Source organism: Chrysemys picta, chromosome 3 (genome assembly GCF_011386835.1).
Source record: "Chrysemys picta bellii isolate R12L10 chromosome 3, ASM1138683v2, whole genome shotgun sequence".
NCBI classification, from domain to species: Eukaryota; Metazoa; Chordata; order Testudines; family Emydidae; genus Chrysemys; species Chrysemys picta.
The window spans coordinates 2,505,636-2,521,471 of record NC_088793.1 but is presented as its reverse complement, the minus strand read 5'-3'; the positions used below and the strand labels follow the sequence as shown (position 1 = coordinate 2,521,471).

General features: G+C 43.2%; 1 protein-coding gene across 20 annotated transcripts in view; it reads right to left on the bottom strand.

The window, feature by feature from the left end:
- DTNB (dystrobrevin beta) overlaps positions 1-15,836 on the bottom strand; it is a 384,446-nt gene that overhangs the window by 352,748 nt on the left and 15,862 nt on the right. For all 20 annotated transcript variants that reach the window (XR_010600030.1, XR_010600034.1, XR_010600025.1 and 17 more), the window contains one exon: positions 4,969-5,036. Coding sequence is in view for 8 of the 20 variants with exons in the window: in XM_065590081.1 (XP_065446153.1) it covers positions 4,969-5,035 (67 nt within the window). In the remaining 12 variants the exon portion in view is untranslated. The remainder of the gene's footprint in view (positions 1-4,968; positions 5,037-15,836) is intronic.

Genomic DNA, 15,836 nt, shown 5'->3' with positions numbered 1-15,836 from the left:
GGCCTGTGACAATCCACTCAGAAAGGTGACTATGGCCTAAATAAACTATGCATAACTGCGACTGCTGTTATGCACCAACAGAAGCCAAAGAAAAAGAAGGGGACAATTTTCTCAATAGCTGGATAACTCTGTAGATGAGATTCTTGATCACAATATAATTCTGATAATGGGAAATATGAATGCAAAAGCTGGTAATGGATATGGTAAGCAAACAAGTAGTGTTCAACCACATGGCATCGGGATGGAAAATGATAACTGGGAAAGGTTAAGAATTTGCTGGGAAGCACAATCTTATTATTGGGAGTACTTGGTTTCCTTACAAAGTGATGTACAAGGTTACACAGAACTCACCCGATGGTAAAACCAAAAACCAAACTGACCACATTATCAGTAAAAAGGCACAGATGGTCACTATTCGATATTAGAGTCTCAAACTGCCAAGGATGGCAGTGATCACGAACTACTAAAGGCAAAGATTAAAACTAAATTGAAGTCCAAGAAAAAGATGTAAACAAGCCAACTGCTGAGAAAGTGGAAGACGTAAAAGCATTACGCAAAGCAATGAAGAACTCACAAAGACTGGATAAGCAAAGGTTTGGAAAGAAGAGGCTCAACATCTAGAGGAGATGTCAAGAAAACAAGATATCGAAACGATATACAAGAGGTTAAATTGTATGGAAACACAATCAGGCCAACGATGCTACCAGTAAAAAAGGCTACTAGAAAATTGACTTCAAATGCCAAAGAGGTGCTGGAAGTATGGTAGAAGCATTGTGACAAAGTGCTGAACCCTGCCATTTGCTCAGATGCAAGCATTCTACACATGCTGTATCAACATGGCAGCTTGTAAGACAGAATGGGATATCTGTACTGAACCACCACTGAAAGAAGAAATAGAAAAATCTAAGGCAGTTCAAAGATGGGAATAGACAACATAACAGCTGTGCTGCTAAAAGCCAGCAGGAAAAATGCTATCAAAGTATTAGAAAAAAAAATACAAGAAGGTATGGGAGCAAGAGAAGGTATCAGATGACTGATTGGCTAAATTGTAAAGAAAAGTGATCCTGCCAATCCAAATAATTAGAGAGGTATGAGCTTATTGTCAGTACTAGGAAAAATCATGAGTGTAACTATCAGACTAAGACCAGTTTTAGAGGAAGCAGCAGACAAGGAACAGTGCCCCTTCAGATTGGGCCAATGTTGCATTGATCAGAAGAAGGGAAGGTGGTGGGAAGGGGGGGGGGTAGAAAGGAACTGGAGGGTATAACCCTGTTCCACCATGCTGAGAACTCAGCAGTCCGAAGTTATAGCCGCCCAAGCAGGGAGGAAAAGGGGAAGGTGGTTGGAGAACACTGGAAAAGATGGATCCGGGGAATAGTCTGGTAGGTCGCCCACGGGTGCACCCTCAAAACAACCATTTGGCCCCTTGCTCGTTACTGGGCAGAGGGCGGAGGCAAGTGGCTTGGGCGGTGCTTGTAGCCCTTGGCTTGTTTGTGGGGCTGGCCCTGCTGAGGCTGGCTCCCCTGGCCCTGAGGCTGCTGCGGTTTGAATTGCTTATGCAGCGGGGCTGGGACGTAGAGACCCAGGTTTTTCAGGGTGGTGCAAAAGTCCTTGAGGCCACGCAACTTGCTGTCCATTTGCTCTGCAAATAGGGCTTATTCGTCAAAGGGCAAGTCCTGCATTGACTGCTGGGCCTAGGTGGACAATCCAGAGAGGAGCAGCCAGGAGGCTCGCCGCATGGAGATAGTGGAAGCCATGGTGTGGGCAGCAGCAGCAGCATCCGACGCCGCCTGGAGGGCCACCACGGTCGTGCCCTCATCAAGGATCGCTCGGAACTCCTTGGAAGCCTCAGGGAGCAACTCTTTGAACTTGGCCATGTTTTGCCACATATTGAAGTCATATCAGCCAGGGAGGGTTTGGTGGTTGGCCACTCTCAGCTGAAGGCTGGAAGACGAATAAACCTTACATCCAAAGAGATCCAGTCTCCACAAGTCTTTATTTTGGGGGGAGGGGCAGGGAGTGGGCAGGTTGTTCTTGCCTTTCCTTGTGGTTAACCACCTCAATCACAAGGGAATTAGGGGCTGGGTGGGAGTATAAGTACTCATGCCCCTTGGTTTGCACAAAGTACTTGCATTCGGCCCTTTTAGAGATGGGGCCAGGGAAGAGGGGGTCTGTCACAGGGCATTAGTGATTTTGGACACCCCTTTATGAGGGGATAGAGCCATCCTGGCAGGAGCCGAGGAACAGAGGCCGTCAAATAGAGAGTCCGAGGGCTCTTCTAACCTGGGGCTTCAGGCAGAGGAATTGGAAGTGACCCTCTTCAAAAGTTCCTGGTGCACTTTGGCTTCATCCTGAGAAACTGGGTGAGGGTGCCCTGTGATGTCATCACCAAACGAGGCTGAGGATGATGCCAATGCCACAGGAACCTCCATGTCTATTGGTGGTCCAGCAGCTTGCTCCCCTGGGTCCTCCTGCACCTGTGGGGTCTTACCCCTGGAAGCCTCAAGCACTGGAGGGGAACGTGATATCGAGACTGCTGGCCTCCGAGGCTCCTGACACTGATCGGGCAGCCTGGGAAGGTTGGGTGAACCCCAAGGGTTCCACAGGTACCATGGCACCAGCCACTGCGCTTGGGGCCACAGGACAGAATTCGGGGCTGATGATGTAGGCAGTACCTCAGGTACCGGGATTTGTCCCACAGTCAGGGAACCTCGCTCCATGCTGGTATAAGTACCGGGAGACCAGGATTGGGCAGAGCAGTAGCTCATCTGACTGGTACCAGTTGCTGCGTCAAGAAGCCGATCTATTTGAGAAAAATGGGCATCTTGGTCGGGGTCTCAGGGACTGATGGCGTTCGGCAGATCTGCGGCGGACACCCAGCGATCCACACCTCACGCTACTCAACCAGTAACGGGACGTAAAACGGGACCGGGAGCTACTATGGGCTGGTTGGTGGATCTTCCTAAAGTAGAGTGATGTCCTTCTTGGAGATGGGCAATGACGGCCCAGCAGTCAGCAGTCTCTGATCTCCGATCGGGCCCGAGCCGTTGGAGACAGTCGGAGTTCTTGCCAAGTGGCATGTGCCTCAGAGGATCTGTGCCAATCCACCAACGAGGAATGCCTCGAGTCCCTCGATTGGTACCCCCGGTGCAGGGACCGAAGAGGACTCCGCTGAGCCTGCCTCTCTAGTCCTGAGGCGTGACGGCTTCAGGCGGTCGAGCAATGGCAGGACGTCCCTCTCGAGGAGGAACCATGCTGCTGAGTCAGGGACAGACGCATAGGTCCCAACACAGGTTTTCCCTGAGACCGGGGTATCACTGGAACCAGTGTGGATGGCATCGGGAGCGTCAGGATCTCCTGAGCTGTTTGAAGGGCTTTGGGCATTAACGGCACCTGAAGCTGGCCAGGGCCTGCACCGCTATCTGGAGTCACAGGCGAAGTATGGGATGGGCTGCACCGCTCGACTTGAGCTGGGGCCTGACTTCCCAAAGGAGGCATTGAACTGCCCAGCCCAGGTCTTGGCTCGCCCCCAGCCCTCTCCTTTCCCTTGAAAGGTTACACAGAACTCACCAGTCTTTTTCAGCTTCTTGACCAGAGCTGTGGAGGGAGACTGGTACCGGCTCATGGACAGCGCCCGCGGAGCACTGCACACGGAGGCCACGGTGCTTGGTGCAGAGTTGGACTGCTGTTCCAGTACCACAGTGAGTGGGGACTCCATTAGGATATCACGCTCCTTCTTTGTCCTAGATTTGAAGGACTTGCAGATACAATACTTGTCGCTTATGTGCTACTCGCCTAAGCACCTTCGGCAGCTGGTATGTCAATCACTGATGGGCATAGGCTATTTGCAGCGATTGCAGGGCTTAAAGCCTGGGACCGGGGCATGCCCCGTTCCCCGGCTGAGTCCCATTCGGGACTACAAGAACTTCAAGAACTACTACTAAGGGTAACTAACTGTAACAACAACTACCTACAACTATACTACAAGTGCTACAGAGTTCATACGAACAGAGAACGAGACAACGCTAGCCGAAGCAGCAGATGTTCCAGCACCATCACTGGTGGCAAGAAGGAACTGGGGGGAGGCGGGGGGAGCCGGCGGCACCCCTTATACCGCGGCATGTATGCACCGCTCCAGGGGGTGCCAGAGCCAGTGTCCTACGGATACTGTTGAGGGAAAAACTTCCGGCACCGGTGCATGTGGCAAGCACACACAACTAATATGAAATGAACATGAGCAAGCACTCGAAGAAAATAGTAGGTGATCGTGTAAATTAAAGAATACCATAAACATGTGTAAAAAGGAGGAAGAACTAGGGATACATAAGAACTTTAACTCTGGCTGAGTTTCCTGACTTGAGTGTTTCCCTTAGAAACTGCTAACACTAAGGTTGCAAGTACTGAAATTATAAATGTCTCGTGTTCCATAAATCCACTCTCTCTTTGGAGTGAAAAAAGGTATGGTTACATTGTTGTAGTTTCTTTAAAAACGCTGTAGTGGAGTTACTATTTACTGAGTACGTCCTTGTGGCCACATATTTAGTAGGTACTCCACCTCTGTTAACCCCACTCTTGCAGGCCCCTTAAGAACTCAATGCAGCATTTCACGTGGCTAACTGCATCCCCACACAGGGCTGGTTTAATAACAGAAGTGGTTCAAGCAATCCTCATGGTCCACATGGCACTCTTCCTCTGCCCCAGTCTGACATCCTTCTGGCAGCCACACCCTGGCAACTTCCAAAACCCCTGCATATTAGGGTCTTCCCTGCAGAAGCCTCTCTTACTTCCTGCAGTTGCCTAATCTTCCCTCTTCATGGCAGCCATCTTCTGCCCTTTATAGGGAATTACCTTATCCAACATAGGCATGCCTCTTCAGTAATCAGGGTTGGCCAGCCCCACACACTCCAGCAATAAGCCACCCTGTTACAAATACATTAATGATGATTTATCTGCAACACTGTGACTTACTCATTTCCATGAATAGCTGTCTCTTCTCTGCCATTGTCCTTCTCCTCTTCCCGCTCTCCTCAATCATTCTACAGACAAAAAAGTTAGAACAGTGTTAATGCTACCAATTCTCCTAGTACAAAACCAACATACTGCAAACAAAGTTTATTCTTCATCATCAAGTGAAAGATTTTGATCTGTTCTTGTCAAATCTAGTCAAACAACAGGTGAATACAAAGTAACAGGCAAAATCCGCAAAAAAGAAAATATTACTGTCAAGCAATTACAAAACTTAATCGCGATTAATCACACTGTTAAACAATAGAATACCATTTAAATATTTTGGATGTTTTCTACATTTTCAAATGTATTGATTTCAATTACAACACAAAATATAAAGTGTACAGTGCTCACTTTATATTTATTTTTGATTACAAGTATTTGCACTGTAAAAATAAAAGAAATCATATTTTTCAATTCACCTAATACAAGTACTGTAGTGCAATCTCTTTATCATGGAAGTGCAACTTACAAATGTAGGGGGTTTTGTCTTATATAACTGCACTCAAAACCAAAACACGGTAAAACTTCAGAGCCTACAAGTCTACTCAGTTCTACTTCTTGTTCAGCCAATCGCTCAGACAAACAAATTTGTTTACATTTGCAGGAGATAATGCTGCCCGCTTCCTGTTTAGAATGTCACCTGAAAGTGAGGACAGGCATTCTCATGGCACTGTTGAAGCCGGTGTCGCAAGATATTTATGTGCCAAATGCACTAAAGATTCATATGTCCCTTCATACTTCAACCACCATTCCAGGGGACACGCGTCCATGCTCATGACGGGTTCTGCTTGATAACAATCCAAAGCAGTGCGGACTGACGCATGTTCATTTACATTATCTGAGTCAGATGCCACTAGCAGAAGGTTGATTTTCTTTTTTGGTGGTTCGGGTTCTGTAGTTTCCATATTGGAGTATTGCTCTTTTAAGACTTTTGAAAGCATGCTCCTCATCTGGTCTCTCTCAGATTTTGGAAGGGACTTCAGATTCTTAAACCTTGGGTCAAGTGCTGTAGCTATCTTTAGAAATCTCACATTGGTACCAATCTTTGCGATTTTTCAAATCTGCAGTGAAAGTGTTCTTAAAATGAACAGCATGTGCTGGGTCATCATCCGAGACTGCTATAACATGAAATATATGGCAGAATGCAGGCAAAATAGAGCAGGGGACATACAATTCTCCCTCAAGGAGTTCAGTCACAAATGTAATTAACGCTTTTTTTTTTTTTTTTTTTTAACGGGTGTCATCAGCATGGAAGTATGTCCTCTGGAATGGTGGCCAAAGCATGAAGGGGCATACGAATGTTTAGCATATCTGGCATGTATATACCTTGCAATGCTGACTACAAAAGTGCCATGTAAATGCCTGTTCTCACTTTCTGGTCACACTATAAATAAGAAGAAGGCAGCATTCTCTTGTAACTGTAAACAAACTTGTTTGTCTTAGCAATTGGCTGAACAAGAAGTAGGACTGAGTGGACTTGGAGGCTCTGAAGTTTTGCATCATTTTGTTTTTGAGTGCAGTTATATAACAAAAACACCCCTACATTTGTAAGTTGCACTTTCAAAACAAAGATTGTACTACTGTACTTGTATGAGGTGAATTGAAAAATACTATTTATCATTTTTACAGTGCAAATATTTATAATCAAAAATAATATATACTTTGATTTCAATTACAACAGAACACAATATATATGAAAATGCAGAAAAACATTCAAAATATTTAATAAATTTCAACTGGTATTCTATTGTTTAAAAGTGCAATTAAAACTGTGATTCATCGTGATTAATTTTTTTGAGTTAACCACGATTAATCAACAGCCCTAGAAAATACATATTTTAATCTAGTATTCTTTGGAACAGAGAGTTATCTTATATTTTTGAAGGGTCTTTCACACTTTTGGGTGCCATATTAAAATTATTAGCCTATTCAAAATGGCAAAAGTGATCTAAATTGGAAAACTCCTAAAGACACATTGTATCAAGTAATATTATTGAAAATATATATATTGAGATTTTGCTTCTGCTCATTCAGATTTCCCAAAATACCAAAGCAAGCAAGAAAGCACCAATTTACATCGATATTTAAATAAAAAAAATAAAAAAAAATTTCCAACTTGGTGAAATCAAGATTGAAATCAAGATATGCTTTAGGAATTATTTTTGGGAAGTTCTATGGCCTGTTCTATACAGTTGGTCTGACTAGATGATCACAATGGTCCCTTCTGGATTTAAAAATCTATGAATTCCATTTAACATCTCTTACTGACCATGATTACATTATTATGCAACCCTTAAGAAGAGTAAGTGACTCAGCTTGATGTTGATATAAAACCAAAGATTTCATACAGGCAAATGTTAACACAATATTCACCAACTACTTAAATATAAAAGTATTGAAGATGCTTTAGGGCTTTATTGTTATTAAGCGAATGTAGCAAATTAAATTACTTCATGATATTAGAATCATTTTGATTGAAAGGAACTTCTTAAGTTAGAGATCTAGTTCACTGTCATGCAACATGGCAGGACTGATTTCATTACGCCTATAAGGCATAATAAAAAATGAATAAGTATATAGTCTTGGCACTAAATTCATTCAGTGATAGACTTTCTACAGCTTCCCTTGGCAGCTTCTTCCACTACCTGTTAATACTGATTTTCTGGAAAGGATCTTGCATTATGTGACACTGCATCTTGAAGGATCCTGAACCAATTTAATTACCCATTGATAATACAAACCACACACACACAAAGTACATTGCTCATATTTCTTTAATTTCCACATTTATATACATATTTAAGAAATCTTTTAACTCAGAACCATCAAGCCGTGCATGTAAATTGTCCAGTTTTCTGACGACAAGTTCAACAGTCTTTCAGAAACAGCAGCAGCATACTGCATAATTGTTGTTGCTCTTCTCTGGACTCTTTCCACATCTTTCCTAAAAGTGAACTGGAAACAACACTCCAACAGAGACCTCATCTGTGCCGGGGAGAGCAGGAAAATTACCTTTCCTGTCTTATATACGACACTTCTGTTAATACATGCCAGAATATTATCCTTTTTGCGCAACTGCATCACATTACTGACCCTCACGCAATATGTGATCCACTATAATCTACAGATCTTTTTCAGGAGTATTGCCTAGCCAGTTATTCCCCATTTTGTGGCTGTGCATTTGATTTTTCCTTCTTGAGTGCAGTACTTTGTACTTGGCTTTACTGAATTTCATCAGATTGAAGCGACCAGAGGAGCTAGCGACCAGGAGCAGCTAACAGGGGAATTTTGCAAGGGAACTTTGCAAGAGAGGGGGGGGGGGGGATACACTTAACATTCTTTACATTTAAAGCCAAAAACACCCTCTGATAAAAACAAAACATCAACAAAGGAATGAGCTGCAGCAGTCAAGAGAAATGCAGGCAGAAGTCCCGCAACAGAGTGGGGGCTATCCAGTTGTATTTCAGGCTCCGGTTGAGCCTCTTGCGCCGGTTTAGCTGCTGCTGCAGGTGCAGGCTCTGTAGCGCCCTTTGGTGCTGGCTCCCCTGACTCTGGTAGAGTTGCAAACACGGGCTCTGGTGCTGACTGCTCCGCCAGTTCCGATCCTTGGGCTGGTTCTGGCTGGGTCCCAGGAACTGGATCTACAACCACTGCCATAGACTCTGGTCTGGGGTCTGGTTCCACCACCTCTGGCTCAGTCCCTGGGCCTGGGGTATCAGGGGACACAGACTGGGTCCTTGTAGGAGGCTCAGGAATGAAGTTAGGTGTGGAGGCCTGTTTAGTCTGGCTGCGGGTGACCATCCCCACCCTTTTTGTTAGCCTCACATGGTTGGCTAAGTCTTCTCCCAGCAGCATGGGAATGGGATAATTGTCATAGACTGCAAAAGTCCATATTACTGACCAGCCCTTGTACTGGACAGGCAACTTGGCTATAGGCAAGTTAAAAGAGTTGGCCTTAAAGGGTTGCACTGTCACTTGGGCCTCTAGGTTGATGAATTTGCAGTCCACCAGGGATTGGTGGATAGCTGACACCTGTGCTCCAGGGTCTCTCCACCCTGTAATCTTCCTCCCGCCCACACTCACAGTTTCCCTTCGCTCTGGGGGTATTTGCGAGACATCTGGGCCTGAAGACTCTTGGTGGGATCCCAGGGTGATGAGTTGCAGTCGGCCGGTGCTCTTGGGGCAGTTGGCCTTCACATGCTGCCACCTCTGCTAAGGATCCACTGAGTTGTGGCCTCAGTTCCACCATATACTGGTCTGGAGGGATGTTGTACCCAAGGCAGGCCCTTTCAAAATTTTCTAAGGCCTCTGTATCACCGCCTACCTTGTATGTGGGGAATTTCTTGGAATGGGGAGCAGTACCTGGAGAAGGACAGTTAGGGTACCTTGCTGACCCAGCTTAGTCCTTTCCAGCTCTAAGCACTTCAGCTCTGTCTCCGCCTCCAAGCGCTTCGCCTCCACTTCCAAGCACTTAATCTGTAGGAAGAAATTCCTGTCTTCCACAGTTAGAACTCGGTCTGGGTTAAGGGCATCCCTACATCTTGGCACCTTGAGTTGGGGGTAGGCTGACGCTCCAGGGAAATCTCCGGTCCCCCATCCCCTCCCTGCATTTCTGTCATGGAGCTGGATGTCTGGGCTTGATCTGGGTCTGCCTTCTTCATGGCGTGCCGCTTTGGGAAGACTGGTTGCTCTAGGGTTTCAGTGCCCGACCGCAACCTCATGCACAGGGCTGCCCTACTCTAGCCTAGCTATTTCATTGCCCCGAAGCTAGGGGGAAAAAATGAACTGCTTGTTGGACTTCCTGGCTTTGCAGGCTGAACCCTTTGTGTGCCTGTTCCCCTTCAGGCAGCAAAGAAATGAAAGTAGAAAAAAAAACGCTTCCTGGCTTTGCAGGCTGCCAAAAGGAAAAATGTGTCCTTTTAAAATCCTGAGGTCTGTGCCTCTGGTTCAAAATGATCCCACCGCTCTGCCACCAGGTCAAGGCTAATTCCCCACTCTGGCACTTCAAGTGCAGAAGGTGGGTGCCCACAAGGATTCTAAAAATTAATACTGGCCACTCCAGGCTTGTATTAAACTCCCAAGGTTACAGCTTCTCTCTGACCTTGGGTTGGTAGAAACTGCCACCACCCAAGTGCAGAACCCCTTTGAGAGCTCAGGAAGGCGTACTTGGGAATTCCTTCCTGTGGGGTACCCTCAAGCCCTTTCGCCACCCCTCCGGGGAAGAGCTGAGAAAGAAAAACAAAGGAAATTAGCTGTTGCCACCAGCTAATTAAACAACATGGGTACAAACCTCTTAAGACACAAAAATTCAATTCTGTTCTTAAAAAAGGTAAATTTTATTAATTAAAAAAAAAAAGAAAATACATCTGGGAACTTCGGCTTTTGCTAGATTTAAAAAAAAAAACAACTAGAAAGATTAAGCATCAAGAATAGCTTTCATGAGGTCCAGCTTAAAGGTTGCAAGCAAAACAAAAGCACTTGGGTTAGCACAGAGGAGTCCACAAGCCATAAAGAAATAAAAAGAGATAAACCTAATTGCGTCTTCCTAGACATTTCCTGATCCACTTACATACCTGGAGTTCAAATTACATCTCTACCTCAATATAACGCTGTCCTCAGGAGCCAAAAATCTTACCGCGTTATAGGTGAAACCGTGTTATATCGAACTTGCTTTGATCCACCAGAGTACGCAGCCCTGCCCACCCAGAGCACTGCTTTACTGCATTATATCCAAAATCGTGTTATATCGGGTCACATTATATCGCGGTAGAGGTGTAGTCATTTCTAGGTATAATACTGAGGATTTTTCATACCTGGCCCCAAGCCTCTTACAGCATAACTTCTCTTCTCTACAGGAGAACAACCTCAGAGAGACAAAAATGGAGTTGTTTTTCAATTTTAAAAAGTCCTAGCCTTCCGATTGGCTCTTTTGGCCAGGTGTCCACTCACTTCCTTTTACCTATGCATAGCAGTGAGACTTTTTAACCCTTTACAGGTAGAGCAATTAGAGAACAGCTACTCAGAGGGATTTTATAGCTACTGGCTGGCCGGGTGTTCATAAAAGGGATCTTCCCCCCTCTTCATTTATCACACCCATATTAAAAAAACATCTTACAAGCCATTTTGTTTAGAGGCTTTAGTTCACCCAGGCAGCACGGAGAAGGAAGCAGCTCATCTGGAATGCAGAGGAGACAGGAGCAGGGCCTGGGAAAGGGTGGAATGAGTAGACTGGGACAATGATCCTGGAGGGAAACGAGATGAGGATGTGACAGTGGGATGGAGGAGGAGCATACTGAGAAAAATTGGATGAGGAGCCCAGGGCAGGAATGAGGACTGGAAGCCAAGATAGAGAAGATTGGAACTGGGATGAGGAATGGGCCTGGGGTGGAGGCAGGGTGGATAAAAATCAATGATTTTTTTTATTTAAATAGGTTTTTTCCTCAAGCATTTTATCAAAAAAATCCAATCTAAAGATAAAGATATTATAGCTCAAAGATATCTCATCATGGAATAGGGATTATAAATTCTAATTCTATAGTATGAGACAATATATTCATGTAATGTTTAAGAAAAGTTTTGTAAATGAGTTCCAATAGTTCATGGATTAGGGACCCAAACTTATGGGATTCCAGGGGCTTCTGTATAGATTATTTAGGTTAATATTTCTATCTACCCACTGGGACTCAGTCCTCAGTCTAGAAGATACCATCAGAGATGCTTAGTTTTGCATGTTATTTCTGGAGACACTGTGGATTTGTGTCTCCAGAAATAACATGCTTGTTAACAGCAAAAATGTTTTAAAATAAAGAAATATATATAGAGAGGTGAGAAATAACAGACCTCAACACTATTGTCCCTCTGCAAATTTGTGTAAACCGAGTCAATCCCTTACCTCTCTCTAAAAGTGCAAAGTTTCAAAAAGTTGAATTAATAGAAGATTGTTGGGGGTGGAATCGATCTGGACAAGGAGAAGTAGTCTAGAGATAAATGTGAGAAGACAGGGACAGGCAGTAGAAACAAAAGTGAAACTGCAGCATATTCCAGAAGTCTTGAGGTCTTTCTGAGTGTAGCCTTCATTGATTTGAGATCTACTATACCATTCTCTCACTAGAAGGGAAAACCTATAATGGCAGCAGGCAGTAAAAGAGGCCCAGTTTGGGAATAAGAACCATTCAAGAAATATATGTTTGCTGATGATGATTTAAAGAAAATTACACCAGTGGAAGTCAGTTAAGCACTTAGATTCAGAGACTGTTGAAGTGATAATCTCACTTAACAGCAGTAGCTTCTTCTGCCGGTGTAGAAAGAATATTTTCTTCCTTTGGACTAATTAATTCCAAATTGAGAAATTGTTTGGGACCTGAAAAAGCAGAAAAGCTTATTTTTCTTTTCCAGATTATGAACAAACAGGAAAATGAAGGTGAAGACGACTGCGTTAGCTGCAGAAGCCAATATTTTAAGTTTTTCATGTTGACCTGGCTGACATAGTAGTTTTAATTTTTTTTAATATGTCATTTAACTATTTTAGTTAAAAACAATTTTAACAAAAACAAGCCTGATTTTAAAAAACTTGAATGTTTAACTAAATTCAAAAATTCATATGCTTCTTTGTTAAAATATTATGTTTGCCGTTGAAGAAAAAAATCCAGAATACATAAAGTTGTTGTTTTAGTTAAATAAAACAATTTAAATGTCTGTCTAGGAGAAAAACATCACCAATACAGCATGGCAAGAAAATCCTCCAAAAATTAATGATTAACCTGTTGAATTGGAGATAGTTCACCTCCCAATGACTTCATAAATATCTGCTTCAATTACCTTTGGTAAATGAAATAATCAAACAACCATTCATTTTCTGATATAGCTGTAAAACTAATCTGAAAAGTTTTCAAAATAAATCACTTTAAAAATGTATAGTGTGTACCTTCTAAAAATGAAACCTACATCTATCTCTGAGTTGTGAAGAATATGTATTAAGGTTATAACAACCAACAAGAATGTACTTTTATGTAGAAATCCATGATTAAATCAAGTCTTCCTGACTAGTGATTTTAATCATGACTTAAATCAATTTTATTTAAATCAAATGCACCCTGGGTGGAGGAGAGACCACAAAACTACACTGGGACAGGCTGGAAGGGAGGAGATGGGGACTCAGAGGCAGAAGCATCTATGACTACTAGAATTTATTTCTCTCAGTATACGGAATTGACTGAGCATCAGCATACATTTGCAGACTGCATATATCTATAAAATGTATTAGCAAGGTATATGACATTCCCCTCTAGTGGCTATTCCAGATGACAATCTACTATTGGTATCAGTTACTCCATAAGGTTAACAGGTAAAAGTCTGTGCTGCAGATCTAAAGGTTCAAAACCTGCTGATGACCCATGTGGAAGTCAATACGGTTCCACCTGATGGAATGTTTTCGTCAGTAGATTATAGAATCCAGGACTGGAAGAGACCTTGAGAGGTCTTCCAGTCCAGTCCCCTGAACTCATGGCAGAACTAAGTATTATCTAGACCATCCCTGACAAGTATTTCTTTAACGTGCTCTTAAAAAAATCACCAATGACTGAGATTCCACAACCTCCCTAGACAATTTATTCCAGTGCTTAACTACCCTGACAGTTAGGAAGTTTTTCCTAATGTCCAACCTAAACCACCCTTGCTGCAATTTAAGCCCATTGCTTCTCATTCTGTCCTCAGTGGTTAACGAGAACACATTTTCATCCTTATCCTTGTAACAACCTTTTATGTACGTGAAAACTGTTATGTCCTCCCTCAGTGTTCTCTTCGCCAGACTAAACATACCCAATTTTTTTTCCAATCTTCCCTCGTAGGTCATGTTTTCTAGACCTTTAATCATATTTGTTGTTGTTCTCCGGACTTCCTCCAATTTGTCCACATCTTTCCTGAAATGTGGCACCAGAACTGGACACAATACTCCAGTTGAGGCCTAATCAGCATGGAGCAGAGCGGAAGAATTACTTCTCGTGTCTTGCTTACAACACTCCTTCTAATACATCCCAGAATATCACCTTATTATCTTCTAGGTGTTTGCAAATTGATTGCTTAATTATTTGCCCTATTATTTTTCCATGTACTGAAGTCAAGCTGACTGGACCGTAATTCCCCAGGTTGTCTTTATTCCCCTTTTTATAGATTGGCACTATATTTGTCCTTTTCCAGTCCTCTGGAATCTCTGCCGGCTTCCATGACTTTTTGAAGATAATCACTAATGGCTCATAATAATAAAGACATCATATTTTATATAGTAAAACCGCATTAAAAGAGCATTAATGTTGCAGAGTCAAGCACTGTCATAATTGCATCTGCACAATTAAGATTGCATGGGCAACCTCAAATCTAACTTTTGAGTGTTTTACTTTGTATCTTAATGTTCTTTTAATAGGTTTTGATGTAATTGTGCCACACGGAATGTGGGGGGGCTTTAGTCATGGGCAAGACCTACGCAGCTCTTGTTAAGGGCTTTCCCTTTGCCCTTCCCCTGGTTCTCGTCACGCAGACAGAAAGCAGAAGACCAGAAGTCCGAAGTGCAGGCAATGCAGTGTTTATTGGGGTTAATCAGGCAAGTATATCCATAGTTCTGTACACTTGCTGAGCCTTTTTCCCTTCCCTCCTTCTTCTTAGCGGGCTCAAATATAGCTGCAGCACACACCCCTGGCTCCACCCCTTACAATTTATGGTCATATTCTGTCTTGGAGGGTTGTGAGTCTGAAGGGTTTGGTACCATCTCTTTTATACCTCGTGGGAGGGGTAGGGAGTGAGGTTATGTAGTGGTCAGGGACACCTTTTCTCTGACTTTTCAGTGTTTCTTATGCCTCCACCCCATCCCCCTTGCCCCTCCTGACTGGTTGATTGACCTTGGCTTGAGAGAGGAGCCAGGCAGCCTTCCAGTGTCTACCCAACAATATTTTAGCTCTCTCTCTTATATTTTCTAAAAGCCCCATCTGGTTGTGGGAAATGCAACACACAATGTCTTTGTTCCTTGTTCACACAGGATATAAAAGTATCAAAAGTCAAACCCCAAATTCTATCTCAGGTTAACAAACAGGTCTATATACTAACAGTCCTGTTGGTCACAGCACAGAATACCAGATTTCAAAATTCTGCACAATTTGGGGACCCTCCAAACCTGGGCAATGTACCTGTCATCTGTACATTAGACCAGAGACTTCCCCCCATTTCCTGGTCCCCAAGTATTTCAGAAGATAAAGGCTAATCAAGGATAGTAGATTTTTGTCATGTTATCAAGTTTTTGAAGCTAATTACAGTCTGAAACAAGTATCCCTGCTTCCCCTTTCTCTAGCACTGAACTTACAGTAAAGGAATGACTGACTATCTCAGAAGAACTACACACAAAGGCCTTGTTCATTAGAGGAAGTCCATTGTGCTCTCTTGGAATCTTGCAGACTTTCATCTGAGTCACTATCTTCAGTTCTCTTCCTCTGCCTAGGAGAGTGGCTTCCTTGATACCCAGTTCCTACTCTGGGAAATAGGAGAAATAGCTGCTTTTATCTACAGAATTTCTTGATATTTTTAAACAGCATGATTAACTAAGATTTTTTTAAAACTCGTTTTCCAAAATGAAATGTAGGAACTCAGTTGGTCTTCAACTGCTAAAGAAAAAAAAAAAAGTCACACTCTTGAGGTAATAGCCCTAAATACTACATTCATAGATTTCAGGACTTCAGACCTTTTGGACTCCTTTTCTTTAGGCATAAATTTATATCTTCTCGTTCATTTGCTGTTGCACAACCAGGGAATTTGGAGCTGGATGAGTGAAAAACAACCTGAAG